Source organism: Odocoileus virginianus, unplaced genomic scaffold (genome assembly GCF_023699985.2).
Source record: "Odocoileus virginianus isolate 20LAN1187 ecotype Illinois unplaced genomic scaffold, Ovbor_1.2 Unplaced_Contig_23, whole genome shotgun sequence".
NCBI classification, from domain to species: Eukaryota; Metazoa; Chordata; class Mammalia; order Artiodactyla; family Cervidae; genus Odocoileus; species Odocoileus virginianus.
Window position 1 is genome coordinate 287549 of NW_027224340.1, and position 27562 is coordinate 315110.

The following is a 27562-nucleotide window of genomic DNA, read 5'->3' on the forward strand; positions in this document are numbered from 1 at the left end:
CTGGCCTGCTCCCTGCCATCCTGTAGCCACACCATTCCACCCTGTGGAGAAGAACCTCCTCCTGCAGCCCTGGTTCACTTCTGCTTCTGCTGTGCTCCTGTGTGCACCTTCCCACTCTGCTCCTGACGAGGGTCTGTAAGCTGCAGTCACTGACAGCCCGCTGCCTGTCTTTGTAAATAAAGTTTTATTGCAGCACAGCCACACTGATTTATTTTTATATCATCTATGGCTTCTTTGGCAGAATTGACTAGTTGGAACAGAGACTTTATGGCCCACAATGCCTGAACTAAATGTTTACTTTCTGGCCCATTTCCAGAAAGTTTGCTCTAGAAGTTCAGAGAGAAGAGGCTTGCAGGGGCTCAGTGTGAGGGAAGGCTTCAAGGAAGAAGGTGGTCTTTGAGCTGCACCTTCCTCACAGCAGGTGCGTGGGGGCCAGGAGTGAGGACTTTGCGGCAGCATGGACAGAGGGTGTGTCAGGTTTTCGAGCAAAGGCAAGAAGGTGAGGTATGTGTGGTTTGGGGGGTAGAAGATTATATGAGAAACAAGAGGAAATAAGAATAATGTGAAGATGTCTGAACTCAGCTGAAGGACTGTAGAGTTTAGTTCTCTGGCTATAGGACCCACTTCAGGTCTGTGAGTAGGGGAAGTCCTGCTAAATTGGTTCAGGACGTGTGACTGGCAAGTGACAACATAGGATGGATTGGAGAAGGAAGAAATCAGACTTTATTGGCCAGCTTTCTCTGAAGGATTTTGGTAACAACTCAAGAGAGGTTTATTTCTAGCTCACATTACATTTGCTTGTGGCACTTTTCTCTCAAGTCTTCATTTCTGGACTCAGGGGCATGCCCTTGTTTGGGACATGCTGTTCTTATGACAAGAGAGTGGTAGAAACTGTGTCTCATTGAGCTTCAGTGGAGAACTGGCAACTCAGGTTCTGTGGCCAGAGCAGGTCACCTGGCCGAGCTTTAGAGAGGGGTCAGATGCTCTTCCCAAGGAGGGAGTGGGAGGCTGCAGGATGGACAGCCCTCTTCCAGGACGAGGTTGGGCTCACACCTGGAGACAGGATTAGGACCCCCTGGGGAGGAAGTGAGCCTGCCCAGTGCCCCGTCTGGGTGGCAGGGCCAGTCTTACTTCCTCTCTTGGCCTCCCTGCCTCCTACTTCACTTCTGGCCTTGGCCATGGGGGCCCCGGGACTGTCATCTCCAGGTTCCTGCCTGGAAGCTTGGTGCTCTGGGTCTCCCCCCAGCCACCATCTCCTGCCCTCCACTCCCTGCTCATTGCACCTCCCAGGTAGTTAATGAATTCACACTTCCTCTGTCCGGGCCACCTGCCAGGCGGGCCTGTGCACTGTCCCCGTGGGCGCTGTGATGGTGCCTCCTGGATGGGCTACCTCCCTCTGTTTTCCTGCAGGTCTTCAAGGGATGCGTCAGGACGGTGGTTCTCATCCAGGGGTGGTTTGCCTCCGGAGACATTTTTGGTGGTTCCAGCTAGGAGGGGGTGCAGCTGGCAGTGTACATGCGGGGGTCACCAGGCTGTGACACCCTGGATGCTCCAGGGCAAGGGACAGGCTCAGGGCGTGTCCCCCAGTCACACCGCTGCTCGGGTCTCCTCAGAGTCTGGTGCCCGAGACCACCCTCCATGGCCTGGTATGCCCCCACTGGCATCCTGTTCTCGGGCGACCCTGCGGAGTGCCACCAGGCCCAGCCCCGCTCTGCATCCCCTCCTCCCCTGAGGCAGGTGGAGCTCCTCTGGCCTGCACCGGGCTCTCTCTACACAGCCATCCCCCTCTGCACAGGGAGTCCTCGAGGGATCCTCACTGCTGTGTCTCAGGGCTTACGCGACAGTTCCGTTGTGTCTTGGCATCAGCAGGGGTGAGTTGCTTTGGGTGGGGGTCACCCAGGTGCTCTTGAGGTTGACACAGCTGAAGGCAAGATGCCTTTATTGGTTTACCCTTTTTGGCTGCTTCCAGGTACCCAAGATCTCTCATTTTTTGCTTTCCTGAGTGTGAATGTTTTAATTCTCTTAGATTCTCTTTATTTTCGCTCCCCAAAGGGTTAAACACTTTTTTGGCACAATAGTGTATTCAGGGTGTGAAGGTACAGAGGGTGTGTAGTTAAGCTGGCTGTTGCTTCTGCTTTCTGCCCTACTGGCCTGGTCTGGTGGAGGCACCCCCTACGTCTCCTCTTAGGTGCTTTGTAGCTATGCAAGCAAACATGTATATGTATTATTTCCTGCTCTTTTCTTTTAAAAGTTTCTCAACTTTGCCTTTTTAACCAAATGTGTTTGGGAAGTCACTCCATATCAGTACATTTTTCAGTTTATTATTTTTCTTTTTTTTTTTTCCAGTTCATTCCTTTTCATGACTGGCTGTGTGGTGGTGCTGTAATTTAACCAGCCACTGCTGGTGGATATCGCATTTTCACTGTATATTTACTGTGAATATCATATTTTCATTGTGACTGTAACTTAACCAGCCACTGCTGGTGAATATTGTATTTTGTGCAGTTAAAATAAGGCTGCAGGTACAGCACGGTGCAAACGTGTGGATGTGGCTGTAGGGCCCATCCCTAGAAGTAACACCTCTGTCTTTAATCACTGTTTATTCTGTTAGATCAGGTCTTGCTTTTGTTTCTTTATGTCTTTAACTCTGTACTTTCTTTGGTCATTTGTTTCTCCCAGTTACCCGTCTTATGTTTAAATAATATAGTATGGTCAGCCTAAACGAGCTTCTCAGTTGGCAACTGGCTAACCTTTCATGTGCTCTTATTGGTAAGAGAGACTAGGAAAACATATCCACACAGAAACTTGTATACAGATGTTCACGTCAGTATCATTCACAGCCCAAAAGTCTGTCAAAAACGGGAAAAAAAGGGGAAAGGGGGAAACAGCCCAAAAGTCCATCAACAGGTGAACAGACAAAGTGTGTTCCATCCATACAGTGGAATATTGATTGGCAATAAGAAGGCATGAAGTACTGATTCATGCTACAACATGGATGAATCTTAAATATTATGCTGAGTGAAAGAAGCCAGACAAAGATCTGGCTTTGTATGGTTCTGTCGCTATGAAATAGGCAAATCCATAGAGACAGGAAGTGGGTTCGAGGTGCCAGGCCTGGGGGATGAGGTGTATGGGGTTTCTTTTGGAGCAGTGAAGGTATTCTAAAATTGACGTTGCTGAAGGTTGTGCATGTCAGAGATTGTGCTAAAATATTCCAAAAATCTATGCTTTAAATGGGTAAATTTTAGGGTATGTAAATTATATCTCAATAAAGCTGTTAAAAATAAGAGTGACTAGGATTTTTCAGGAGGGAGCTTTCCAAGGTGGGGGCCAAGGCCTTAGTGTTGACTGCATCCCGGAGTCGTGGTGAGGAGTCCGGTGGGTGGCACGATAACCCCGAGTCAGTCCCTGAGGGGCTGGCCAAGGGGACGCAGCACTGTTTGCAGCGCGGAAGCCTTGAGTCCGGCCTTGCCGCCGCCCTGAGGGGTGCGGTCCATCACAGGTGAATCGGTCACATCACTTCGCAGCCAAGCCTTGGCTCGTGTCTGAGGGTTGGGTTGCATCTTCTCCATTTGTCTTCCAGGGGTGTTGGGCTGGAGCATGACTAAATTTCAGAGGATGCTGTACACTACTGAGTGTTACATGTGTGTAAGGTTCTAAGAAGTTAATTTCAATGCCAGGAGGCCAAGTCAGCAGAGCATGTTTCCTGTCCTCTTGCCGGCTGGCGGACCCCGCGTGTGGCCGCAGGGTGCTGCCCCAGGCCTGGCACGCCTCCTCTGGCCTCCACCGCTGGGGCCTGTGTGCTTCTTTGGCTGCTCTTCTTTGTTCTGCTGTCTCTCTCAGTCCTTTCCTAATGTTCCTGCAGGCCTGGCATGAACCAGAGGCATGGGGGCTTCCTTCATGGGTTGAACTTCACAGGATTGTCATCCCGAGATACTGCTGGTGGTTCCGTGACAGCCCCTTCAGCCTCTTGCTGTGACTTCTCTGGTGGCCAGCATGTGTTCCTAGCCACTGGGATTGTGTGAAACACGTAAAATACAAATTTCCCAGCCCATGGACTTCACGTTGTCTGTCACCTTTCTCTGGTATGCGTTGATTTGGCTGCCCTGATCAGAGGTTGTTCCCTGACCAGAGGTTGAACCTGGGTCCCCTGCATTGGGAGCACAGAATCTTTGCTGCTGGACCACTGGGGAAGTCCCTGATTGGTGTTCCTTTGTAGATGATAGCTCTAGTTATTTTATTCTCGTTAACAAATCACCCCACCGCTTAGGGGCCTGAAACAGTCTTGTATTATCACCTCTCATGGTTTCTGTGTCTTAGGAATTCAGGAGACACTCAGCATGGGGATATTGTGTGACTGCATTTCAGACGGGGCTAGGGAGGGGTCATCTCCAAGCTCCCTCACGTGCACCGGAGTCTGACTGAGGAGGAGCCAGGACCCACTTGGAGGGTTCCCCAGCACAGCACCTTGCAGCTGACGCCTCGCTGGTGGCCAGAGCGTGCGTCCCAAGAGCTGGCCGTGGAGCTGCAGCCCCTTTGGCAGCCCAGTCTCTGCCATCACCGTGTCGGCCCCTCTTGCGGCCCGGTCTCCGCGGTCAGTGCCACTTCTCCCCACCACGCCCACTAGGAGGGAGTCAGGTTGGCCAGCTGTGGTCCAGGAAGGTGGCTTAGACTCTGCCCTTTTGTCTAGGCCTGGGGTCCAGGAACCTGCTGGTGTCCTTTCAGACCACTGATCTTGCTCTCTTTGGTAGTAGCTATTAGGTCATTCAGTCCTTCACGCAGTGAGCCTGGCTGTGGGTTTGTTTTATTTACAACAACAAAAATGTATACACATGCACCAGGTAGTACTGTTGCTCCGGAAATCATTGTCTGGCGCCGCTCTCTCTGTGTCTTCTTCAGGGGTTCTCTTGAACATAACAGGGACTCCAGTCCGTTCTCCCCAGCACAGTGCTTCCCTGCTTGTTTCTCAGGCATTCAGCACGAATTTCAGTCCTGTCCTCTAGTTCACTTAGCTTTTGAGTAGGTAATTCTTTGCCTTGTGCACCAGCACTCCTAACCTGACACAATTTAAAGTTGCTTTCAGGTTGCTGTTTAATAACCGTAGTCTACTTTCAGATACATGATGCACAGGCAGCCGTGACCCGTGGGTGGGAGAACAGGCTGCTGAGAGCCAGTGTCGGAGGTCGCTTGGGGATGGTGAGCGGCGGCTCAGGCACTGGGGGGTGGGGACAACATCCATGGGTGTCTGTAGCAGTGAGAACGAGGACAGTGGCAGTTATGGGGGTTTAACACGTGAACAGACTGTCTCCCCCCTCTTCCCCACACTGACACATAAGAAGGATCAGAACAAACACTCCCAACTGTGCTCCATTGAGGAGGAGGCAGAGGAACAACCCCACCCTGCCCGGTGGTCTGCAGGGGCCACGACCCCCAGGAAGTCCTGGGGTCAGGGTGAGGCTCAGTAGGAGGTGGAGCATGTTCAGGGGGAAGGGACGGCATGAGCAAAGGCCCTGAGGTTACCGAGATTGGGTGCAGCAGGAGCAGAAATACTCCCCTCACAGCACAGGCACAGCGCCTGTGGGGTCAGAAGCAGGCTGGTGGGGATGGGTTTCCAGCCCAAGTTTTCTGACTACAGGGCTGACCTTTGCCTGACACTGGACACTGCCCAGTCCACCTGCCAAGAGGGCCTGCGTGGCCCGTGCCCCAGCAGCACGGGCCCAGGGCACTTCAGACATACACAGCAAGTGTGCTAGTCACTCAGTCGTGTCCGACTCTTTGTGACCCGGGGACCGTCACCTGCCAGGCCCCTCTGTCCATGGGGTTCTCCAGGCAGTAACACTGGACTGGGCTGCCATTTCCTCCTCCAGAGGTCCTCCTGACACAGGGGTCGAGCCCTGGTCTCCCACGCAGCAGGCGGGTTCTTTCCCGACTGAGCCCCAAGGGATGCTTCTCCCAGCTGAGTTTCAAATCCAACCTGAGGTTTTTTTCCCCGCATGCTGTTCTGAGGAAATGTTTGATTTAGTTTTTTGACATAAGTTAAATTTTGCCCCTTTAATAACCATTAACTGAAATACATATTAGAATAAATATATGATTTATGACCTTTAAAAAATTGGATCAACATTTAGTTGATTTACAGTGTTAATTTCTGTTGTACAGTCAAATGGTTCAGTTATACATATATATATATGTAATATATACTCTACAAGCTTTTAACCTATCAAAACCCAAAAGATATTCTACCAAAAAATGTTAATCAGGATGATTTCCATGGGGGTATGCCTGTATTTGTAAAGTGGTTAATGTTAATAGATGATGAGGTTAGGAAAGTATTCTTTCTGTATTTTGAAATAATTTCTATGGTGAAAATTAAATTTTAATTAATTAAAATTTCTAAAATCCAGCTCCTACTTTTCCTGTAAAGATAATATTTTAGAGAAAGCATATTGACTTTTAGGTGAGGATGGCAGGTTGAACCCATGCATAGTTTCAGTCTTCCCAAACACCTGCCAAATGCACAGGTGACATATTAAGGTGAAATAGAAAAACTCCCAGGGCCAGGGCGAGTAAGGTGGGGAGAACAGGGTGATTTGGGAGCTGGGAGAGGGCCTGAGGACGCCGGGCTGTGTGCTGCGGCAGGAAAGCCGACTCTAACCCTGTTGGCACCCCAGGCTCATCCGAAGTCTCCCAGGAGCTCAAGGCAGTGAGGAGAGACCACAGTGAGGAGCAGAAGACGGGAGGACGACAGGAAGGGCCAGGGACGTTTGGGACAGACCACATGGAATCTGTAGAAACAACCCTAACCCACTGGCTAAATGTCAGATTATAAGCAGCTGAAGAGAGGCTTTGTGAACTAGGTGAAAGGAGTTTAATGAGAACAGCACAGAGTTGACAGGATGGGAAGCATGACGTGGCTGAGCCTGGGGGATGGTGCACCCTGAGCTGCCACTGGGGGGTCACCTGAGCCCCGGCTAGGGCGCCGCGCGGCGGGGGCAGGCGGTCTGTCCCTCTGGGTGAGCGCAGGGAGCCTGCTCTAGGGCTCCGAGCCTGTGGGGGGCGAGCCAGCAGCTCTGGGGTCTGGGCACCAGCGTGACCCTGAGGAGGACAAGGTCCCGTTGAGACACTGGGGCTGGTGGCTCAGGACGTGGCAGTGTGCATGCGGGGCTGGTGGCCGAGCCAGGGTGACACCGGGGAGGGCTGGCGGTGCCCGGGCCTGCAGGCAGCTTCTGCTTGGGCCGGCTGGGGGCCTGAAAGTATCCTCTGCTTAGGCTGCTGGTGATCTGGGGGAGGTTTCCGCTCCTCTGCCACAGCTGGGTTTGGGTCTTCCTGCCCCGGCAATCATGCCTGTTTTCCCTGTGCTGGCCCTTCGTGGTGGGGGTGTCCACCTCTGGGCTCCGCTGCCCTCTCCAGGCCTGCTGTCCAGCTCTGAGCCTTTGCTGCTATCTCCCCATCATGCGTCCCAACCTTCACGAGCTCCCACAGTTGCTCTGTGCTGGATGTTACTGATGACGTCCTGGATGACATCCACCTTGAGGCCAGTGTGACACAGGCTGGGTGGGAGCCTGTGTGTCCCCAACCCGTGTCACCGCTCCTGAAGCGTCAGCTCTTACTGCGGCCTTGGTTAGCCCTCCTTACTTCCTTTGTGCTGCAGCCGGGAGGGGCCGCCTGCCTGCCGGAAGCCAGGCCTCGGGGCTGGAGCAGACTGGAGGTGCCCTTCTGCTGCGCCCCAGCCCCTGCTCCCCCTTCCCTGCTCCCCATGACAGCGGCCCGTGTGGCAGGTGCGGGGCAGGGGCGTTAAATGGCCCCACGAGGGCTCTGTTCATCACCAGTGTGACCCAACTGTGGGACAAGGCATCAAATCGTCCTCTCATTTGGCTCCTCCCAGAGCTGCCTGCATCGGGGTGGCTGGATCCAGGTGCCAGGTTGTCATTTACCTTTTTCCTACTGTTTATTTCTGCCTCCTTTTGGTTTTTTTTTTTTTTTTTGAGAAGCCTCTTCCTGTTGAGGACAAAGCACCCAGCAGCTTCAGGCCCCAAAACCAGGCTGGGACTTAAGCAGGCAGGCCACGTCCTCCCCTGTGGTCCTCTAGGACGTTGCCACTTCACTGCACCCGTCACGTGGGGCGGGGTGCAGGCGGGGCCTGGGCTCAGACACCTGGAAGGCCTCAGGGAACCGGTCTGCTAGCACAGGAGGGAGAGAAGTGTGGATGGACAGCCTGGCCCAGCTGCAGGGCGTGAGCACAGACGCTGGCCTTTTTAAAACGGGGGTCTCATTTTCTATCCTGTGAGGTGAGACATAGCTGCTGTGTTCTGGGTGAAAGGGGAAATGTGATCATGCTTTTAGAGCTCTTGCCAAGTGTTTGCTGTATACAGTAGTTGCTCAGTAAGTGATGCAGCCAGGGCGAGGGCTGTCCCTGTTTAGATGCTGAAACTGAGGCAGTTTGGTGGAGGAAGTGCATCTTCTGGGTCTGGTTGGGGCAGTGGCATGTTGCACTCAAGCCACCTGCTGAGCTGTGGGTTCCACACTTCCTGCCCTGTCTCAGCCTTGCAGCTGCTTGCTGGGTGACTGCATGTGGTCTTCTTGTGCCGCCAGAAGGCTGTCTCTGTCCTGACCTGCTGTCCTGGCTGTGCTGCCCGAGGAGCACGGGTGCCCCCCCACAGCTAGGGCAGGGGCGGTGCTCAGGTTAAGACCCGTGCATCGGGGTGACTGCGGTTCTAGGTTTCTAGGTTCCCGCAGAGGTGACATCCTGCAGTAGCTGCAGCCCCACCTACTCGAGGCACCTCCCGACGCCCTCCCCTCGCCCCATCCCCTCCCAGGCCACTGCCTTTGGAAACACCGCCTACATCTTCCTTTTTCCTGTGAGCTGTGACCCCAGACAACTGCTGGGGTCAGGTCTTCTCATTCACTGACCACTGTGCCCCAGGACTGGGGCAGTGACTGAGCAGCTGCTCCTTTGGCCTTTGTGGGGACCTTTGACTTCTATGCCCCAGTGGAGTCTGTTTTCAGATGTTCCTGGGGTGGTCCCTGAGATGAAGCCTGGTTCACGTGCTGACTCTTCTTTCTCACGGATGTGAGGCCCCCACCCCTGGAGCTGCACGGCCTTCTCGCGGACCAGGGTGTCTTATCCACTCTTGACCGTCACAGTTTCACATCCTTATGTTTAATGTATCTGGATTTTTAAACATATGGTTTGATGGTCTTTGTCTTACCTAGACCACCTGCCCATTTGTGTTTATGAAAATTACTGTGTTTGAATTTATTTCTACCATCTTACCTCATACTCTGTCCTGTCATTGCAAACAGATTCCTCTTTTCTCCTTTTGGACTAATTTTTTTTTTTCTCTTATCTAAACTGGAATTCACTCACTTGACTTCCCTCGTGGCTGCCTTGGGTATTTTAACACAGAGAATTCATTTATCAAAATTTAATTTATATTTTTACTCCCCTCCAAACAGTCTGGAGCTCTTAGATACTTCCTCCCAGTCCTGTTTCCTCTGGGTGGGAGGACTATGTTTCCTACCTGATGCTTTCAGGGTCTCACCCTCTTTCCAAGGGTCATCACCTAGGCACGTCCAGGGCTTTCTGTCCATTCCCCTGCCTCTCCTGAGCGGTACAAATGCTCCTCAGATGCACACAGCAGAATGATCCCCATTCCTGGTTTTACTTGGCTTTTGCCCTCCAGGGTTCTGAACTGTCTTCCTGTCTCATCAGCAGACAAAATTTTTTTTTCCCACAGTTTAAAACTGTCATAATAGTGTGCGTTCTCTCTGAAGAGGGTTGGTCAGAGCTATACGTTTCATTATTGTGACAGAAATGGCAGGGTTCTCCAGAGTCTCTTCCCCCAGGAGGTCCTGGGCTAGCCCTCTGTGTGTGTGTGTGGAGGGGGCGTGTCTGCAGCACGGGGACCCCAGTCTCCCTGGTGGCCTGGCCGGCTTGGCCCTGCCAGGAAGGCACTGTCTCTCCTGTTATTGGAACTTGGCTTCTTGGTTTATCGGTGCACGCTGTGGTCACGTGTTCACACACTCAGCAGTCTCACACCCTGTGCCACGCAGGCTGCAGGGGCAGAGAGGCCTGGCTGTGGGCCAGGGTCCGGCTCGGCCCCAGCCTACTGGGGGCAGTGCTGCTGGGCACCAACCGGTCCTGCTCCTGGGGCTTGTGCTCCAGATGGAGCCCATCAGGAGCCAGCACTGAGCATGTCTGTTCTGCAGCCCATGGAGGGAGCTGGGCTCAAGCACCTGCTCAGCCACAGGTGACCGAAGCGCTCCTGCAGTGGGGTGCTGAGGAGCGGGCGGCAGTCCCCACCACTGCAGCCTCGGCCTGGCAGGTCGGAGGGACAGGGAGGGGCAGCTCTGCCTGCAAGTGAACCCAGTGAGTTCACCTGCAGCTGCACCGCCGGCGCTCAGCCAGGGGCGACTGTCGGCATGTCCCATTGCATTTTTTGCGAGTTTTTCATGTGTCTCTACTTCCCCTTCAGTCAGGTGCTTTTCAAGAGGTGGGGCTGCAGAGCTCAGGTGTGGAGCCGGCCTAGGGCTCCCGTCGGCAGCTCCAGGGCCTGTGCGCAGGCCGTCTTAAGGGTTCTTGGCGGGCAGGGAGGTAAGAAACCTCCTTCAGGTGTGGGGTGTATGTGGAGCATTTTGGGGAGCTGACCAGGACAGAGTGAGGGTGGCCAGCGGTGAGCCTCCGTTCAGTCACCCGTGGAAACAGAACATCCACACCTTCTACTGGAGAAGGCCAGACCTGAGACTGAGCCGCAGGGCAGGGCAGCAAGGGTGTCCTGTGTCCAGTCTGGACCAGGGAAGCCTGGCAGAGGACTGGGCAGGCAAGAAGCGCCCAGGGAGCGGCGAGTGCCGGCGCTGCTGCCGCTCCCGTGCTCTGTTGTCCCGCAGTGTTTCCGGGGCTCCCTTCCCTCAGGGGTGCTCTGTTCCCTCGTGGGTGGGGCAGACGGTCCGGGAGTGAGCACGAGAGAGTCTGACACTGGCTTTGCTGAGTTTCACTGGAAACTCAGGTCCTCCCACTGCAGTGAGTGTGGTGGACTCGCTGAGCGGAGGTCGGAGGTCTGCGTGCTCAGTGAGCACTGGCGGAGGGCGGTGCTCTGACGTCACGGGGAGGCCGTCCCGCTACAGGAGTGCCACTGGCTCCTCGCGCTGGAGTCCAAGCTGGCTCTGCTCACCGCACAACAGGCCACTGAATCCGTGAGGTGAGATGCTGAGGCAAGGCATACTTTATTCAGAGGGCCGGGTGACGGAGAAGATGGCAGACTAACGTCTCAAAGTGACCATCTTGCCGGGGTCTGGATGCCAGGTTCTTTTATAGATCAGAGGTGGGGGAGGTGAGGAAACAAAGTAAAAAGGCCATTAATCTTGTGAACATTTACTAGGATGGCAAGCCTCCATCAGGGGGTTGTGTCATTTTCGTCCTTCCTGCCATCTACAGGTGGACAGGGTTCTGAACAAAGGCACTTAGTTTAACAGTCAGGCAGAGGGGCAGGATTCTCTGAGGCAGGCCATTATGTATGATTATAATAACAAAAGCAACGAAAAGCAAGTCAAAGAAACAGTTTCAGCATGGAGTCAGAAGTGACTTCTCCGTGCAACCCTGCCTTTGTGGGGATCCTGTCCTGTTCTGCTGCCTCGGGTCACTGCACCACCCCACACCCCTCCCTGAAGCCCCCACAGGGTTTTGTGGGCCAAGGCAGCTGGGGGCTCAGCCTGGGGGGGTGGGGACTGGCCGCCCTCTGGTCTCCGGGGTGACGGGAGTGTCAGTGTTGGCCCCCCGTGACCATGCAGACCACAGCTGTCTCTCACTGACCTCCTAGAGCTGGGGTGCCGTGTGGGGCTGTTGCCGTCACGACCAGACCATGTGCAAGGCCCTGGCTCCTGAATACGCGACAGAGACCCTTCTCTCTGAACAGTCCTGCAGGGGCCCCATGTCTGCTTTGTTGGTGAGGGACGTGCCCTGCGGGTGAGCAGAGCAGGGTCCGTGTGTCTTAATGGCCTGTGGGTAACCCTGAGGCCAGGCAGGAGCCAGGTGCTGGCCCCACGACGGCAGCTTTCTGGGACCTTGAAGGGCAGCACCAGCCTCCGAGATTAACTGCATGCATGTCCACTTGACTCTGCAGAGCCGTGTCCTTTCTGTGTGGGTGCATCAGACATCCTTTCCCAGAAGGGTCTGAAAAGCTGGTTCTGACCTATAGGTCGATTCTATAACTTGCTGAGGGGTTAGGTCACAATGTTCAGCATAACAGCGTGGCGGGGCGCTGGAGGAGGGGAGTCAGTGAGAACAGCTGGGCGGGAGATGCGGAGGCGGAAATGCCAGCCCGGCCTGTTCTGAGTGGGAGAATGGGGCCTTGTGCCTCCAGCTCAGAGCCAGGCTTTCAGAGCTGGAGACTGAGTTGGGCTCATTGTTTAGAACTTGGAAAACTTATTAAAAACAGCATTGAGAATGGAACGTAGGCCTTCTGGAAATGATGGCTGAGCAGAGACTTGTTTATTCTTCTTCCCTCCCTGAAACTCACTGAAATGGACAAAAAGAATGAAAACTGGATAACAGGATTTTATCTCCAGTGAATCAGGGATAAGCGAAGCCGGAGAATGGTGTCAGCCAGACGGGGAGGAGGAGAAAGAGAGAGCCTCGAGCAGCGTGCAGTTTCCCCACTGGAGCACTTGGAAGGGACCGTTGATGACATTTACTTGGCAGAAAGGGGTCTGTGGTCTGGGTGGGCCTTGGGGTAAACCAGATGTAGGTGGGTGTCTGGTGAGAGATGAGCTGAAGGAGGAAGGCCCAGGTGTTCAAGTGCACTTTCTACAAGAGCCAGATTCTTATGGGGTGAGGTGGGGGAGGGAATGGAGATGGCCCTCCCCGGGGACATGCTGGCAGGGCCTTGGGCCTCATCCCCCTTACAGTGGGGCTGAGAAGAGGCCTCCTGGTGAGTCATCTTGCAGGTGGGCAGGCGGTCACCTCAGAGGAGCTTTGGCAGGAGGCCCTTGAGATGCCCTTGGAGCCAGCTTCCAGCCCGTCCCCTCGAAGCACTGCAGAGGCCGGGGACCCTGTCCTCAGAGACCAGGAGACTCTTGCTGGAACCAGAGGAAGAAACATCTGGTTGTATTTGTGGTGCTGCTGCGCGCAGTGCGCCAACCTGCACAGAGACAAGCCAAGCCACGCGGGGCGTCCTGGGAACCCAGACGGCCTTACCGGGTGCAGGTGCAACTCTGTCTTCAGTTGGAGTTGGGTTTCTGTCACTTGGAACCAAAAACTGTCCTAAGAGCAGAAACTCACTTCCAGAGTGGAGCCTGTAAAGAAATTTGGTGATCAAACTTTCAGGAGCAGCTCAACTGGCTGGGGCTCCCCATGTCTGGCCTGTCCCTGTCCTCATTTACAGACAAACAGTGACCAGGAGCCAGAGTGGGAGCCTTGTGCAGATACCGGGAGGAGGAGGGGAGGGAACTGAGCACTTGGGAGAAGAAGTGGGGGCGGGGGGCTAGCAGAGCCGAGAAGGGAGGACAGGGCTATGGCAGCCACGAGAGCCCACGAGCAATGCAGATACAGGGCGGCTGCGGCACAGAGGCCCGCAGCCCCGGGACAGCTGCTCTGGTCGAAGAGAATGGCCGCACAGAGACGAGCAGATGGGGCGGGGAGCTGTGGTTGGTGCTGGAGTCTGGGGAAAAGGCCGTCCAGGGAGGGCAGGAGATGCCCTGGGTTGGAGGGCTGGTTTGCACATTGAGAGTCGAGTTTGGGAAGAACTGGGTGTGAAATGAACAGCATGGCCCAGGCCATAGTACCCAGACAGAGCCCTCTGCTCCAGAGGCGGGGCCGTGGGCAGTGGTGGGCAGGGCCTGGGGGTGCCCTTGGGAGGAGGGTCCTGGAGTTGGAGTGTCTGCAACCATGGTACTCTGCAAGGGATCTTTGTCTCTTCTCCCCATCTTTCTTACTCTGTGTCGTTATATCAACGTGGACTTAGGGACGTTTACTTTATACTTTGCGTTAAACAATTTAGTATGGTTTTCTTTTTTTTTCTCAAAATGTTGCAGCTTTGGTCACTAGGAGCTCTTTTATTTGACACTGCTGTCCCTTTGACAGGCCTCTTCACTGTGGGGCTGTGTTTTTGTCTTAAGTCTTCCTAACCTTCTGACTCTGCAGGACTTTCCCTCCAGGGTCATCATGTCTGTTTGCTTTCTGCAGTTTCTGAAGATTCTGGGCATGAGTGTGGGAGCTGCTCTGCTTGTTGCTGCTCTTAGGCCCTCTCGTGTGTTTGTGTGAACTGACCTGTGTACACACGCACGTATGTGCAGATCTTCACATTACAGTAAAGGCGGGCGCAGGACTCCACCTCCAGTCCATCACCTCGTAGGTTGTTCTGGATGCCTCCCTCACTGGTTCCTGACTGTCCACTGCTGCTGCTCCCCACTCCTTCAGATGTCTCCCTGAAGTGGGAGGCATGTGAACGGAAAGGTGTGAAAGCAATGGCGTGGAACCCGGAGAGGTTTTGTAAACCAAGACACGTACGATGGCAGCCCACGGCGCTGGTGACTCCAGGTCAGGCTTCTGTCTCTCACTCCTGGGAGCCACACTCATGCACCACTGGGGACGGTGAGCAGGTCTGGGTGGCCACAGCAGGCTCCTGCGCTGAGGCTGGGCTGCGGGCCCCCGGTGGCAGGGCTCCCCCTGCGCCTGCAGTCCCCATGTGCAGCCACTTGGGTGGGCACTCCAGTGTCCTAGGGTGCTTTTAGTTAGCATTTCCCAATGACGAAAGAGGTGGCGCACAATTCTCTCTGCCTTTACTGGATATTTTTTTAAGTGTGTTTTCAAGTCTTTTGTCTTTTTTTCTGTCGAGTATTTGTTTTTTCTTATTTATTTCTAGGACCCTTATATGAGTTGTGGAAATAGTCCTTTGTTAGGTCAGATAGGTACACACGCATATGTAATACATGATACATATTCTGTGCAGCAAATATCTCCCACCCAGGGTTTGTGTTTTTACTTTTAATAGAAAAGTTTATTTTTAAAAATTTTATTGAATTATAGCTCATTTACAGTGTTGTATTAATTTCTGATGTACAGTGCAGTGATTCAGTATACATATATATGTTCTTTTTCCTATTCTTCCCCATTATGGTTTATCACAGGATCCTGAATTCAGTTCCCTGTGCTATACAGTAGTTTATCCATCCTATATATAGTTTGTATCCACTGATCTCAAATTCCCTATCCTTCCCTCCCCCACACCTCGCTTTGCCAACACAAGTTTGTTCCCTTTGTCTGTGAGTCTGTTTCTGTTTCATAGACAAGGTCATTTGTGTTGTAGTTTATGTTTCACGTAAAAGTGATATCACATGGGATTTGTCATTTTCTGAGTTCCTTCCCTTAGTGTGACACCTCCAGGTCCATCCATGTTGGTGCAAGTGGCATTATTGCACTGTTTGTTATGCCTGAGTAATATCCATGATGGTAAAGATTTATAAACAGAGGTTCTTAGTGTTGTAGTCCAATTTTTAATGCTTCTTTTGTGGTGAGTGGTTTTGTGTCTGATTAAGTGTACCTACTACAAGACCACAAAGATTTTCTTCCACGTTTTCTCTAAAAGTCTTATTGTTTCACTTTATTTGTCTGTTTTTGGCTGGGGGTGGGTCTTCATTGCCATGCCCAGGCTTCTCTAGTTGCAGCATGTGTGCTCAGTTGCCCCGAGGTGTGTGCGGTCTTAGTTCCCTGACCAGGCATGGAACTCATGTCCCCTGCGCTGGAAGGCGGATTCTCAACCACTGGACCACCAGGGAAGTCACTTTATTGTTTTGTCTTTAATGTTTGGAGCTGTGGTTTACCTTGAGTTGAGTTTGGTGTATCAGGTGAGGTAGGGGTCGAGGTTCATTGTTTCCCATGTGTAAACCATGCCATTGCAGCACCATTTCAGAATAGCCCCTCGGCTGTAAATCTGGGCCCTGTGTGTGCATAGACCACCCTCAAGTGCTGCCCAGCCTCTCCCCATGGATACCCACCTGGAAGCACCAGTGGGTGGTGCTGACCCTGTTCAAAGGCAAGGACCCGCTCTCAGAGGGGCAGGCAGCTCACCCAGGGCCAGCTGGCAAGGGGTCTGAATGCCCTCCCCGGGGGCCAGACCCCGGCTGGCTTCAGGGTCGGGCGCTCCATTCACACCAGCGACCTGGGCTATGGAAAGGGCTGGGCTGGCTGTTCCTGGTGCCCCAAACCCCGAGGCATAGCAGTGTGGCTTCTTCTGTCTTGTAGGACGATGCCTTCCTGACTGATGCTGGAAGGCGTCCTGATGACCGGCTGACGGCCGTCCCCCTGGGTCCTGAAGAAGAGGCTGCCATGTCCCAGGCACAGGACTACGAGTGCGAGAGCCAGCATGCCAGCCTGCTGGAGTCCCGGGTGTCAGGGTCCAGCACAAGGTGAGGAGCCTGACCCGTGCGACCAGGAGAGCCAGAGCCTTTTGCTCAGCTCGGGAGCAGGCACGTGGGGCTGGCCTGCTCCCTGTCCCTCGGCCACTGCACTGCAGGCCAGGGAGGACTTCTCCGTGGGCAGTGGATACCCTGCCAGCTCTCAGCTGGGCTCTGCCCCTTAGGCCTTCTCTGGACATCCATGCCGAGGCAGGCAGCCGCAGATGGTCACTTTCGTTTATGTGATTTATGGCATAACTTGGGAATAATTCCACAAGTTGCCCAAAGAAGAGTGCAGTGTATATCCAGGCCCCTTACCCGGATTCACGCTCTGGCGGCTGTGTGGTCACTGTTACCCCCAGCCTGCTCTGGGCCACCGGCGGGATGGGGCCCGTCTCCCAGAACAGGGGGGCACCATGCGGCTTGAGGCTCCAGGCTCCTGCGCCGCTATTTGCCTTTGGCCCCGGGTTCCCTGCCTCCTCCTTGGCATTTCTGGCCCCTCCAGCACCACTCACCCTGCGGCTGCTGCATGTCCCCTGGAACATTTCCACTTCCTATCTCTGCCTTTTGTGACATCGACATCTTTTCAGTGGACAGACTGGCCCTTTGGTTTGGTCTGTCTGAGGGTTTCTGAGTGGACTGTGTCCCTCTGCAGGGTCCCGGCCACCTGCCACCCCTGCTCTCGGGACAGTGGCTGTTTTTCCTGCCCCTGTGCTCCTCACCAGCTTTGGGGCTCCCACCCTTTCTGGGCCTTCCTGGGGTGAGTGTGGAGCCGGCCAGCCTCCTAGCAATGGCACCCGGCCTACTCCGGGGGGCCAGTGCCCAGCGTCTTGCATTCACTTGAACCTCTTCTTGTGGAATCACGAGTTCTGTTGCTTTACGTGGTGTGTCGCTTTCTCCGCACTTTGGATCCTATTGCAGGGCCCCGTGTCACAGGGGACATGTTTACTCACACTTGCCCCCCTTTCTCCTGGTCGATTGCCTGGGACACACTTGGCACCCATTAGGCTCTTCTGGAAGTGAGTCTTTGAACAGGTCACTGTCTGAAGTGAAAGTCTGCAGGACTTGGAGAACAGAGGGGCGGTTGTCCACGCAGCATCCTGGGCACTGGGGAGAGGCCGCAGCCGGTCATAGCCAGAAACTGCTGTCATCTTGAGTCTTCTCCCACTTCATGCCAGACACTGTCGCCAGATGAATCTCCCTCAGACTCGACAGCCTCCACAGTGTGACTGGGCCACGGTGGTCAGCCCATCACCCACAGGCTCTGACCCTTCTCAGCCACGTGCCCTGTGACTGAGCATCCTGTGCCCTGCCGCTCCCGCTGACCAGGGTTCGGGGTCTGCACAGGGCCTGCCTTCCCTCCCAGCCATGGGGTCTGCTGCCACCAACCTTGCTCCCGACCCTGACCAGACTCCGGGTTCCAGCATATTCTCTGCCCCCTGGGTCCCTGCGGGTCTTCATTAAAAGTGCTGTGGGGGGCACCCAGAACATTCTGAGAAAACGGGGTCCTGCCCACATGCACACAGTAGTGTGCTGAAAAGGAACCAGCTTCTTTTCTTTTTTTCTTTTCTTTTCTTTATTCAGAGAGAATTACCACCAGTAAATTCATTTGAAAGTGTATTTAGAGCTATAAAAGGAGTTGTTACTGCTTCCCCGGGGCTCACAGTGTTCAGTCCAGTACTTTCTGAGCATCTCTGCTGGGCCAGGCCTTCCTTGGGCACCTCTGCCCTTTGTCCCAGCTGATGCCATGCCGCAGCTCGAGGGGCATGCAGGCCATCAGCTGAGGGTGACCGCAGAATTGAGAGCTTCCCTCTTCACAGGAGTGAGGTCTCCAGGCCCTTCTGTCCCTGTGAGGACTGCCCTCGGGCAGTGCCTTCTGGCTGCCAAGGGTGGGGGCAGGTGTGTCCTCAGGCCAAGAGTGGATGGCGCCCGCTGAGTTGTGTTGGGGGGATCTCCATCCTGGGGGGCAGGGGGCATGATGCTTCCCAGTTTAGAACTTTGCTCTGTCCTCTCCAGAGAATGGCCAGCCAGCAGGCAGGAGCGGAAGAGTCGGGCCTCGCCCCCCCCTCCCCCCGCTGGGCAGGGTGATGGCAGTGGAGGTTGGGCCCGGGAGGGGCCTCCGGGGACACCGGTAACAGTGGGCACACGTGAGGCCCCCTGCCCACCTTCCACAGGCACTGGCCTTGCAGGGTCACTAGAGATCAGACGCCACGCAATGCTTGCAGGGCGCAGAGATGCTGCAACCTCTCATGACCCTGTCCCTCTAGCTGTCCAATCCCATGATGCCTCCCCATCTCTGCCCCACCTTCTGCAGGATGGCGGGTTAGGCAATGGTCCCACGCTTGCAAGCACAGAGCCCCGGCGCCCTCCCCCACCGGGTGGCCTGGTGTGGCCATGCCGCAGGGGTTGCGCTTCAGACGTGGCTGAGCCCTGAGGTGGCTCCCTCCTGCGTCCCTCCTCCAGCCCTCAGCGTCCTCAGGGCTCCCCCTCGCTATTGCTCCCTCATCTCCTGCCCCCTCTTGGCTTCACATCTTCCAGCTGCTGTACCCTGCCCACTTGGCCAGCCTGCCCCTTTGCTCTGAGAGCTTCCAGAAGACACTGTGCATCCAAAAGAGGCCCCCAAGCCTGCGGGGCTGCTGCAGGGCGTGTGTGTGTGTGGGGGGGGGGGGGGGCTGCTGCAGGGCGTGTGTGTGTGTAAGCCTGCGGGGCTGCTGCAGGGTGTGTGTGTGTGTGTGTGTGTGTGTGTGTGTGTGCGCGCGCGCGCGCGGGGTGCTGCAGGGCGTGTGTGTGTGTGTGTGTGTGTGTGTGTGTGTGTGTGTGTGGTGGGGGCTCATCGCCCTGCAGGGTTGTGCCTTCTCTCCTCCCCTCCCTGAGCACATCTGGTCTCAAAGGGCGGGATGAGGTTCTCAGAGAAGATTGTCAGCACTGTCCCCTCAGTCCTCTGGTAAAGCCCACCTGGGCTCCTGCCTGGAAAACTGGGCTTGCGGCAGAGGGTAAGGAGCGGGGTGCTCCCCTTCTCTGCAGGTCCTGGAAGCTTCTGACCATCCCAGTGCTGGTGAGGACCAGGCCCGTCACAGAAGTGATATTTAAGGGATTGTTACTTGTGTAGAAACTTGGAAGCAGAGTGAAATATGCTCCCTACCTGTCAGCTGGAGCACATGTGATGTCAAACACATTGGCATTCACATTGCCTTATTCTGAATAGGGTTTTTTTGTTTTTGAATAGTTTTAATTTACACTGTTTTTTTTAAGGATCTTAGCTGCATGACAGGCTTCTCCTTGGGGCGGGGTGTGCTTGGGGGCTTCTGGGGGGAACCAGCTCTGCTTTTGACTGGGGCAGCACAGAGATGTTGGCGTCCCTTCCCAGTGCGGGTGACAGGTGGCGCTGGCAGCCAGTGGTGGCTGCTGTTAAGAGCAGCCAGGCATCCGGGAGGGACGTGGCGCCGTCTGGGAGGACAGTGAGCAGTGCCCATGGCCCAGCCCCCTGCAGATGGGGAGCCAGAACCCAGGGCGTCCCTGATGTGGGGCCGGGCCAAAGACCCTGCCGCCCAGGGCTGGGCTCTGATGAGCGTTTAGAAAATCAGGAGTGGATGGAATTTACATAAGCTTTGGTTTTACTCTTATATGTGAAGAGATTTCTTGCTTTTGAGGCTGGCAGACACGAGGAAGGTCTGGTGCTGGATACGCCAGCCTGCGGACTTGGGGCCCAGAGCAGGTGGCCTGATGGGCGTGATCCTTGGTCTCGGGGTGGGTGGGGTTCCCCAGCCCCGCCTGACGCTGCCCCCTCCCCCAGGCTGGAGTGGGTGGAGATAATCGAGCCGCGCACACGCGAGCGCATGTACGCCAACCTGGTCACCGGCGAGTGCGTGTGGGACCCGCCGGCCGGCGTGCGCATCAAGCGGACCAGCGAGAACCAGTGGTGGGAGCTCTTCGACCCCAACACGTCACGCTTCTACTACTACAACGCCAGCACCCAGCGCACCGTGTGGCACCGGCCGCAGGACTGTGACATCATCCCCCTGGCCAAACTGCAGACCCTGAAGCAGAACACGGAGTCGCCGCGCGCCTCGGCAGAGAACAGTCCCGGGCGGGGCAGCAGCATCAGCCGCGATGGCAGCACCAGCTCATCCCTGGAGCCCGAGCTGGATGCCGGCGACAGGGCGCAGGAGCTTGTGGGCCGCGCCAGCCGGCAGGCCGCGCCAGGGGTGGTGAAGGACGAGAGTGGCAGGTGAGGCGGGCCCCTGCACCCTGCCACCTCTGGGGGATCTGTGCGCTCCCCTGTGACCACCCGGGCGGAGCTGGCCGAGGCCTGCCGGGCCCTGCTGGGGCTGGAGTTTCTCTGGCTAATCGTGAAATTGTTTGGGTCTCTCCACTGTGGGAAGTGCTCCCGTGATGGGGGCACCCCAGAGCTGGCTCCCAGAGCTCCTGTGATGGAGGGGTGCCCTCCCCAGGCCCGCCGGCCTGTTCTCTGGATGCAGATCCATGGGGGTCTCTTGGCTGGCCCCACCTGACTCCAGGCCTCCCTGCCCGAGCTTGACTGACCTCACCAGCACCGAGGGAGGTGAGGGCATCACCCCTGTTTTGCAAAGGAAGGACTGAGGCTGTCAGCAGTGGGGCAGAGCACTGTCCTGGGAGCCCCTGGGGTGTTGGCTTGTCCAGCAGCCACTGTGGCTGTTTTCCCTCCTGGTCTTGCAGACAGTGAGGCCGTGGACACCTGGGCTCCCGCCTCCTGCTGGCCTCCTATCTGGATGTTACCCCCCGGTGCTTATGCACCCCCCGCCAAGTGCCCATATGGCAGAGCCTGAACCCCAGGGAGCCGTTCCCCAGGGCTAGCATTCAAGGGTCCCAGTCCAGAAGAAATGGCTGGAGCGCATGTGACCTGGATAAACCCAGACAGGCTGGAAGTTACCAGAAAGAAGCCCGGGAGGAGCAGGGGTGGGCATGGTCCTGGGAGACCAGGTGGCTGGGCCGCCCGGTGACAGCGGAGGTCACAAAGCAGTCGAAAGCCAGCCTAGGCTGCGGGCCTGTTTGCTCCCGGGAGCGTGACGTGCCAGGCTGGGAGTGCAGCGCCCGTGCTGAGGGTGTGCGAGAGAGAGCCTGGCCCGCACAGGGCAGGGCTGCGGGCAGGGGCCTGGGCACGCGGGCCAGAGTGGCCCGAGAGGCTGCTGGGAGTCGTCCTCATGAAGCAGAGCCTGGGATGGTCCCCAAGGAAAAAGCAAGCGAGTGAGGTTTAGAGACAGCCCTGCATCCCTCTGATGTTCTGCTGAGCTCAGACCGGTGCTGCTGCCTGTCCAGCAGACGTGACAGCCTCTGGGCCCAGGTCCCCCACAGCGGCATTGCTGGTGGTGATTGCTGGCTCTTCCCCTGCAGGCCGGTGAGGGACTGGACTCTTCTTAGGTTCTGTTGGCAGACGTTCTGGGGGCAGGGGTGTCCTCTTCCCAGAGGTGTCCGGTATGGTGACTCGGATCATGGTGTTGCCTTTGGATCGGCCTCCCACGAGGAGCTCAGTTGGAGGTGGATTAGAATTGTGTTTAAACTTTGGGGCAGGTTGGGGGACTAAGCACCTTGCTTGTGTCATCTTCTCCCATTCATGAAGGTAGTACATTTTATCTGTTTTTCCACAAAGAACTTGCACTTTTTAAAGATTTTTAGATACCATATAAAGTCATGCGATCATTACTGGTATTCAGGTACTACTTTTAAAAAATTAATTTTATTTATTTATGTTTGACGTTGCTGCACGGGCTTTTCTCTCGTTCTGGTGAGCAGGGACTACTGTCTGGTTGTGGTGCGCAGGCTTTTCATTGCACGACTGCTCTTGTGGGCACAGGGTCTGGAGTGCGTGGGCTTTGGTAGTCGTGGAGCACGGGCTCAGTAGTTGCACTTCCTGGCTCTAGAGCACAGGCTCAGTAGTTGTGGCACAAGGGCTTTGTTGCCCCGCAGTACGTGGGATCTTCTCGGGCCGGGGATCGAACCCATGTTTCCTGTGTTAGTGGGCAGATTCTTTAGCATTGAGCCACCAAGGAAGGCCCCATATGTTATATTTATACGTCAGTTCTGTTTGTACACTTGTTGAGCTCTCATTATAGTTGAGCGCACTGTCTCCAGAGTTGCCGTGACTCTGCCAGCTGTCCCAAGCTGGCCGGTTCTCCCCGAGGAGACGGGGCCAGGGAGGCAGGCAGGCCCACTGGCCCTGTGATACTGTGTGTCGGGCTGGCATGTCCCTTTCTCTTATTAGGCTTCTCAGCATGAATGGATGGGGAATCCTGTCCAGTATGTTTCTGTGTCTTGTGGGTTGAATTTGCCCCGTCCTGTTCTCAGCATCTGTGAATGTGACCTTCTGGAGACACAGGGCTGTTGTGGACACTGTTGGTTAAGCTGAGATGGGCCCTCCTGCAGTGGGCAGGGCCCTGATCCCTCAGGACTCTTGTCTTTGCAAGAATACGGAGACGCACAAGACGACACCCTGCTGGCGAGGCAGACAATTTCTCTTCTCTGTTAGCTCTAGGGTTCTCTGTGTGTTTGTTGGGTCAGATCTGTTAATTGTATCAGTTGAATTCTTTACTAAGTTTTGATCTGCGGAGACACACGGATTCGGATTCGGGGAGGTGAAGTCCCCCCAGGGGGTGGGAGTGGTCTGTCCTTTCTTCTTGTCTCGCACTGCTGCTGTCCTGCCTGGAAGCTGTGGGTTGGCTGCAGGGAGTTTTGCAGTCCGTGTTCCCAGCTTGCTTCCCTGTGTCGTATCACTAATGCTTTCTGCCTTGACTTGTGCTTTGGAACCAGGGTCAACCACTTCCCCGTGGTTCGTATTTGCCCCTGAACAGCCGGCCTTCTCGTGTGTGTTAGATGTGTTCCTCCTCAGGGACCCCTAGGGTCTGGTCACTTTCATCCCTTCTAACACTTGGCCTTGGTGTGGTGGGATGATTGTGGGGTGCTTCCTGGGGACCCCTGATTCAGTGGAGGATGTGCTGTCACCTCGGCTCCTCCAGGCCAGGCCCTTCCCACCCCTTCCTCCTGTGCGTTCCCATGTGCTGAACACATGCGTTGCTGCCCAGTGTGTTCCTGGGTGCTCCCCCAGAATGCTGCATTCACCCCGCAGCCTGGGGAAGCCTGCACCCCCACTCTGCACCTGGGGCCCGTTGGGGGCCTGGGGCTGAGCAGGCAGAGCCTCAGGGGTGCGAGGTGGCTGCTTCTGTAGACTTGCTCCTGTCCAGTGTGCGGGTGGCCTTGCTCTACAGACCCCCTCATGCCTGCTGATGGGTCCCTGGAGCCCTTGATTTTGATGCAAGCAAGTTTACTGTAATTTTCACCTTGTTTGTTTTTAATGTTTTGTTTAAAAAGTTCTTTCCTGGCCTTGGTCCAAAGGTATTTGCTTACGTGTCTTGTGTTAACTGTGGTTTCTTGCACGTTGTAGCCTGCATCCGCCCACACCACGTGCTGCCCTGTACCCCAGTTACGCTGTCCGTGTGCTCTCTCAGGGGCCATTGCCTCTCAAGCCTCAGTGCTGGGAAACAATCCTGTCTCCCTTTGTATTTACAGCCATCTTAGCTAATTGTGGGCTTTCCTTCTACCATTCAAGGCCTGGAGTTCAAGCTCCTCAGAAAACCCAGGTGGCTTTGCATGCTTAATAGACTATAGTTCAGTGTGAACATAATGTTTGTTTGCACTGAGACACCAGAACATTCATGTGACTGGCTTTATTGCACTAGTCTGGAACCAGTACTGTAGCTCATAAAGCGTGTCTCCTGTGTGGGAATGGGGATCTTGCTTCTTGTTCCAATTTCTGAGGCCCGCGAAGGAGATGCTAAAGCAGCTTGATACTGCTTGTGACTCAGACATCCATTGTCATCAAAATGACTGTTGCAGTCTCAGTGTCTCATATAAGCACTGTTTGCCTTATAATTTCAGGTTGAATTCATTGAGAAACATTGTAAAATCTAAAAACCCCTCACATTCAATGTTAGATGATAGTAGTTGAGTAGAATCTTCTCTCAAACAGAAAATTTCCACCTAGGCCATGAGTTTTAAAAAATTGCAGCAAAGCTTTCTGTTTTCAAGCTTTTAAACTGCTGTGTAGTGGGTCAAGTTGGGATGCTTCCCTTCTGTTTCTGACACAGACCTGTGGGACCAGTAGCAGCTGAGTCCAGGAGGGCTGAGGCTGCTGGCGGCCTGGGCGGCTGCTGAGCACCGGCCTGCTGCCGGGGCTTGCCGCGCCCCCGCGGTGCCAGCCCGCGCCCTGTGCCGGTCCCCGGCGCATGTTTTAGGCACGGGCTGTCGTGGCACATGTCAGCTGTACTCGGGCTGCACTGAATTAGGTGTTTCCTCAGTTTCTTTGGTAGCAGTTTCACCTGTAGTCGTTCCGCAGAGATGACTCGTGAAGGCCAGTTCCCCAGTCCTGTCAAGCTCAGCTGTGACTCCTTAGTGCAGTGACAGCGCGGAGTAGTGCCAGGAGCCCCGGCACCCCCCAGGCCCCGCTGCCGAGCGGCTCTCACTGTCCATGCCTCGAGGCTGCTGGTCGAGCAGGCTTGCTTCCTCTGGACACGTGCCCTCAGCTGCTCTTGTCGGCACAGGTTAATGCTTGTTGCCTGTGAACAGCGTGGCTGCTCTCCCTGCTGGGCTAACAGATGAGCCGCTGGGAAGCACACGTGGTGTGAAGGCCCCTTCCGTTTTCATTGAAGTAATTCTGCTGCGATGGGATTCCTGTCTTGGGCTCTGATTGCTCTGCACCTTGCAACACTGCAGCAGGGCCGTGTGTCTGCCTGGCCCAGTGGCACAGAGCCTGCACACTGCCAGAGGCAGAGCCATCCAGGCCCCCGTCTGTGGCTGGCAGATCAGCTGTGTGGGGGCACTCAGGTCACTGAGTTGTGGCTGCACCTGGGACCTGCGGTGTGCTGAGTGGTGCAGCCACCGTCTCTGGCCTCTGTTGTGGCCACACAGGACTGTGTTCCCATGACGTGCTCCTGACAGACACTGGAATTTGAATCGCATGTAAATTTCACACACAAATAAATTTCAGTGTATAAACCATTCATTGCCCACCTGCTGTACAACACCAGGCACTGGAGCTGGATGAGGCCCACTGGCTGTAGTCAGCTGCTCTCCAGCCTGAAGTGTAGTGTGGGCTCCCCACCATGGCCAGCCCAGGGGCCCTGGCAGCCAGGCCCAAGCCCTTCTGCGCCCCTCTCCGTGTCCCCTGGGTCCCAGCCCAGCCCGGAGGCCACCGGCCAGAGCTCCAGCTCCTCGCTGGGCCTGGGGCTGTCCCGGGTGAGGACAGTGGGTTCCATCGGGGCACCGTGGGAGGGGGCGGTGAGGGTGCGAGAAACCCTGCCCAAGTGCAGGCAGACCCGCGGCAGGAGCTGTGGTGGAAACCAGAGGGCCGCACCTCGTTCCGAGGAGTGTCTCTAAGTGGCTGTACTTCTGTTCATGTCTCCTGCTCACTCTGCTGCACTTCAGCTCCTCACCATCAGGAGCACTCCTCGAGAAGGACTACGAGGTTTACCGGGACTACAGCGCGGACGGCCACCTTCTCCACTGCAGGTAGGCCCTGCCTCAGGCCTGGCCCTCTCCCGGCCGGGGGTGGTTTTCCTGGCAGCTCTCAGGTGAGCTGGAGAAGGGTCTGGCCCAGCAGGAAGTGACCAGCTGGATGTGCAGAGCGCGCCAGGCCCTGCCCTGGCCCATGGGACACAAGGAGAGGCTGTTGGGCCACTGTGTGGTGTGAGGTACTGTTGTATCCATGGTACTGGCCCTGGTGGATCCCTCGGAGGTTCCTTAGCCTGTGGTCCCCCCTGGAGCTCCAGGCGCGTCGGAGTGTTTTCCAGGCCACGTCGGGAAGACTGGTGCCCACCAAGTGGGGTGGGGAGGCTGGCCGCCCTTGGGCCTGGGTTGGCCTCGTTGGGCATTGGGGTTTCCAGATATGATGCTCAGGACCTTGGGCACAGCAGCAGCAGCCTGAGCAGGGGCCTCCCCTGGGTCAGCTCGTGTGTCCAGGCTGGAGCAGGCACCTCGTCCTGTAGTTGATGGGGGCTGGACGGGGTGCTGGGCCCCTGGGGAGAGGGATTTGGAGCGCAAGGGGCCTTTGGCGATTTGCTCAGTTTAGAGATTGAGACTGGGTTTGTTGATACAGGGAGGGATCTAAGCCTGCCTGGGCCAGCAGTGCGGCTGTGTTCACAGGCGTCCTCACTGGTCACTGGGAAACTTGGGTTTGACTGGGGTTTGTGGGCAGAGAGCTGATGTGGTCTTGTGGCCTGTGAGCGGGGCCCACGTCGGGGCAGAGGCTTCCCTCCGAGCCAGTCCAGGTCCCATTTCCTGCCGCTCTACCAGGGCACTGAGCATGGGGTAACGCTTCCCTGATGAGGTGCCTCCAGAAACAGGCAGGAGGCGGTGGGAGGGAGTCTTTCCCCAGAGTGCCTCCTCCCCAACAGAGCCGACAAAGAATTGGGGCTGAGAGAGAAGGCTAGACCTCCTCCTGGGTCTGCAGGTGGTGGTGAGGGGCTGTGGGGGTCGTCCTGTGGGAGGGGAGGTGATCAGGGGCTGGGAGAGAAGGACAGGACTCTGGCTGGGCCTGGGGGCGCTGAGGGGTATCGGCTCTCCATGACCCAGGCCATCTCTGTGCTGCTGGGGGTGCATTTCCCTGAGACGGGCCGGCACCCGCCTTCCTGCTGCCCCGTGCCTGCCTCTGCCCCAGCTCCAGGAGTGCTCTGGGTCGGGACACCACCCCACCCTCCTATCTGGCTGCTGCAGCCCTGCCTGCATTTGCTGGGCAGTGGACCATGTGCAGTGTCTCCTGTGTGCCCCTCTGAACCAAGGCTGTGATTTTCCACGTGTCCTGCTTTTAGTCCTCGTGAGAACTCGTGAGGACCAGGGTGGAAGTAGGAGGTGATGCCCCACAGCCCAGGAACCACAGTCTCAGTTCAGTCCCAGATCTCTCAGATTCCAGAGCTGGTTCTCCAGGTCTGCGGGTATGCTGCCTGCCGTGCTCCGCTTTGCTTGGCTGGTCTGTGCGGCTGGCCAGGAGCAGCCTTGGGCAACCAGGAGCTGAATTCCCAAAGGGAGCCTGCCTCCCGAGCCCTGCTCACTCTCACCCTGGTTCTCTCAGTCCTGCCTTACCCACGGCCAACAATTAGGACTCGTGGCTCAATCAGAGGACAGAGGCACAGGACCAGACTGCACAATT

The 27562-nt window shown here is 55.8% G+C and overlaps 1 protein-coding gene across 7 annotated transcripts in view; it reads left to right on the forward strand.

Moving 5' to 3' along the window:
- The window catches only part of ARHGAP39 (Rho GTPase activating protein 39), a 54909-nt gene that overhangs the window by 2701 nt on the left and 24646 nt on the right, over positions 1 to 27562 (forward strand). For 4 of the 7 annotated variants that reach the window (XM_020884134.2, XM_020884142.2, XM_020884153.2 and 1 more), the window contains 3 exons: positions 16238 to 16401; positions 20183 to 20617; positions 25843 to 25926. In XM_020884134.2, coding sequence (XP_020739793.2) covers positions 16238 to 16401; positions 20183 to 20617; positions 25843 to 25926 — 683 coding nt within the window. The other 3 variants (XM_070464338.1, XM_070464336.1, XM_020884164.2) reach the window with 3 other exon arrangements.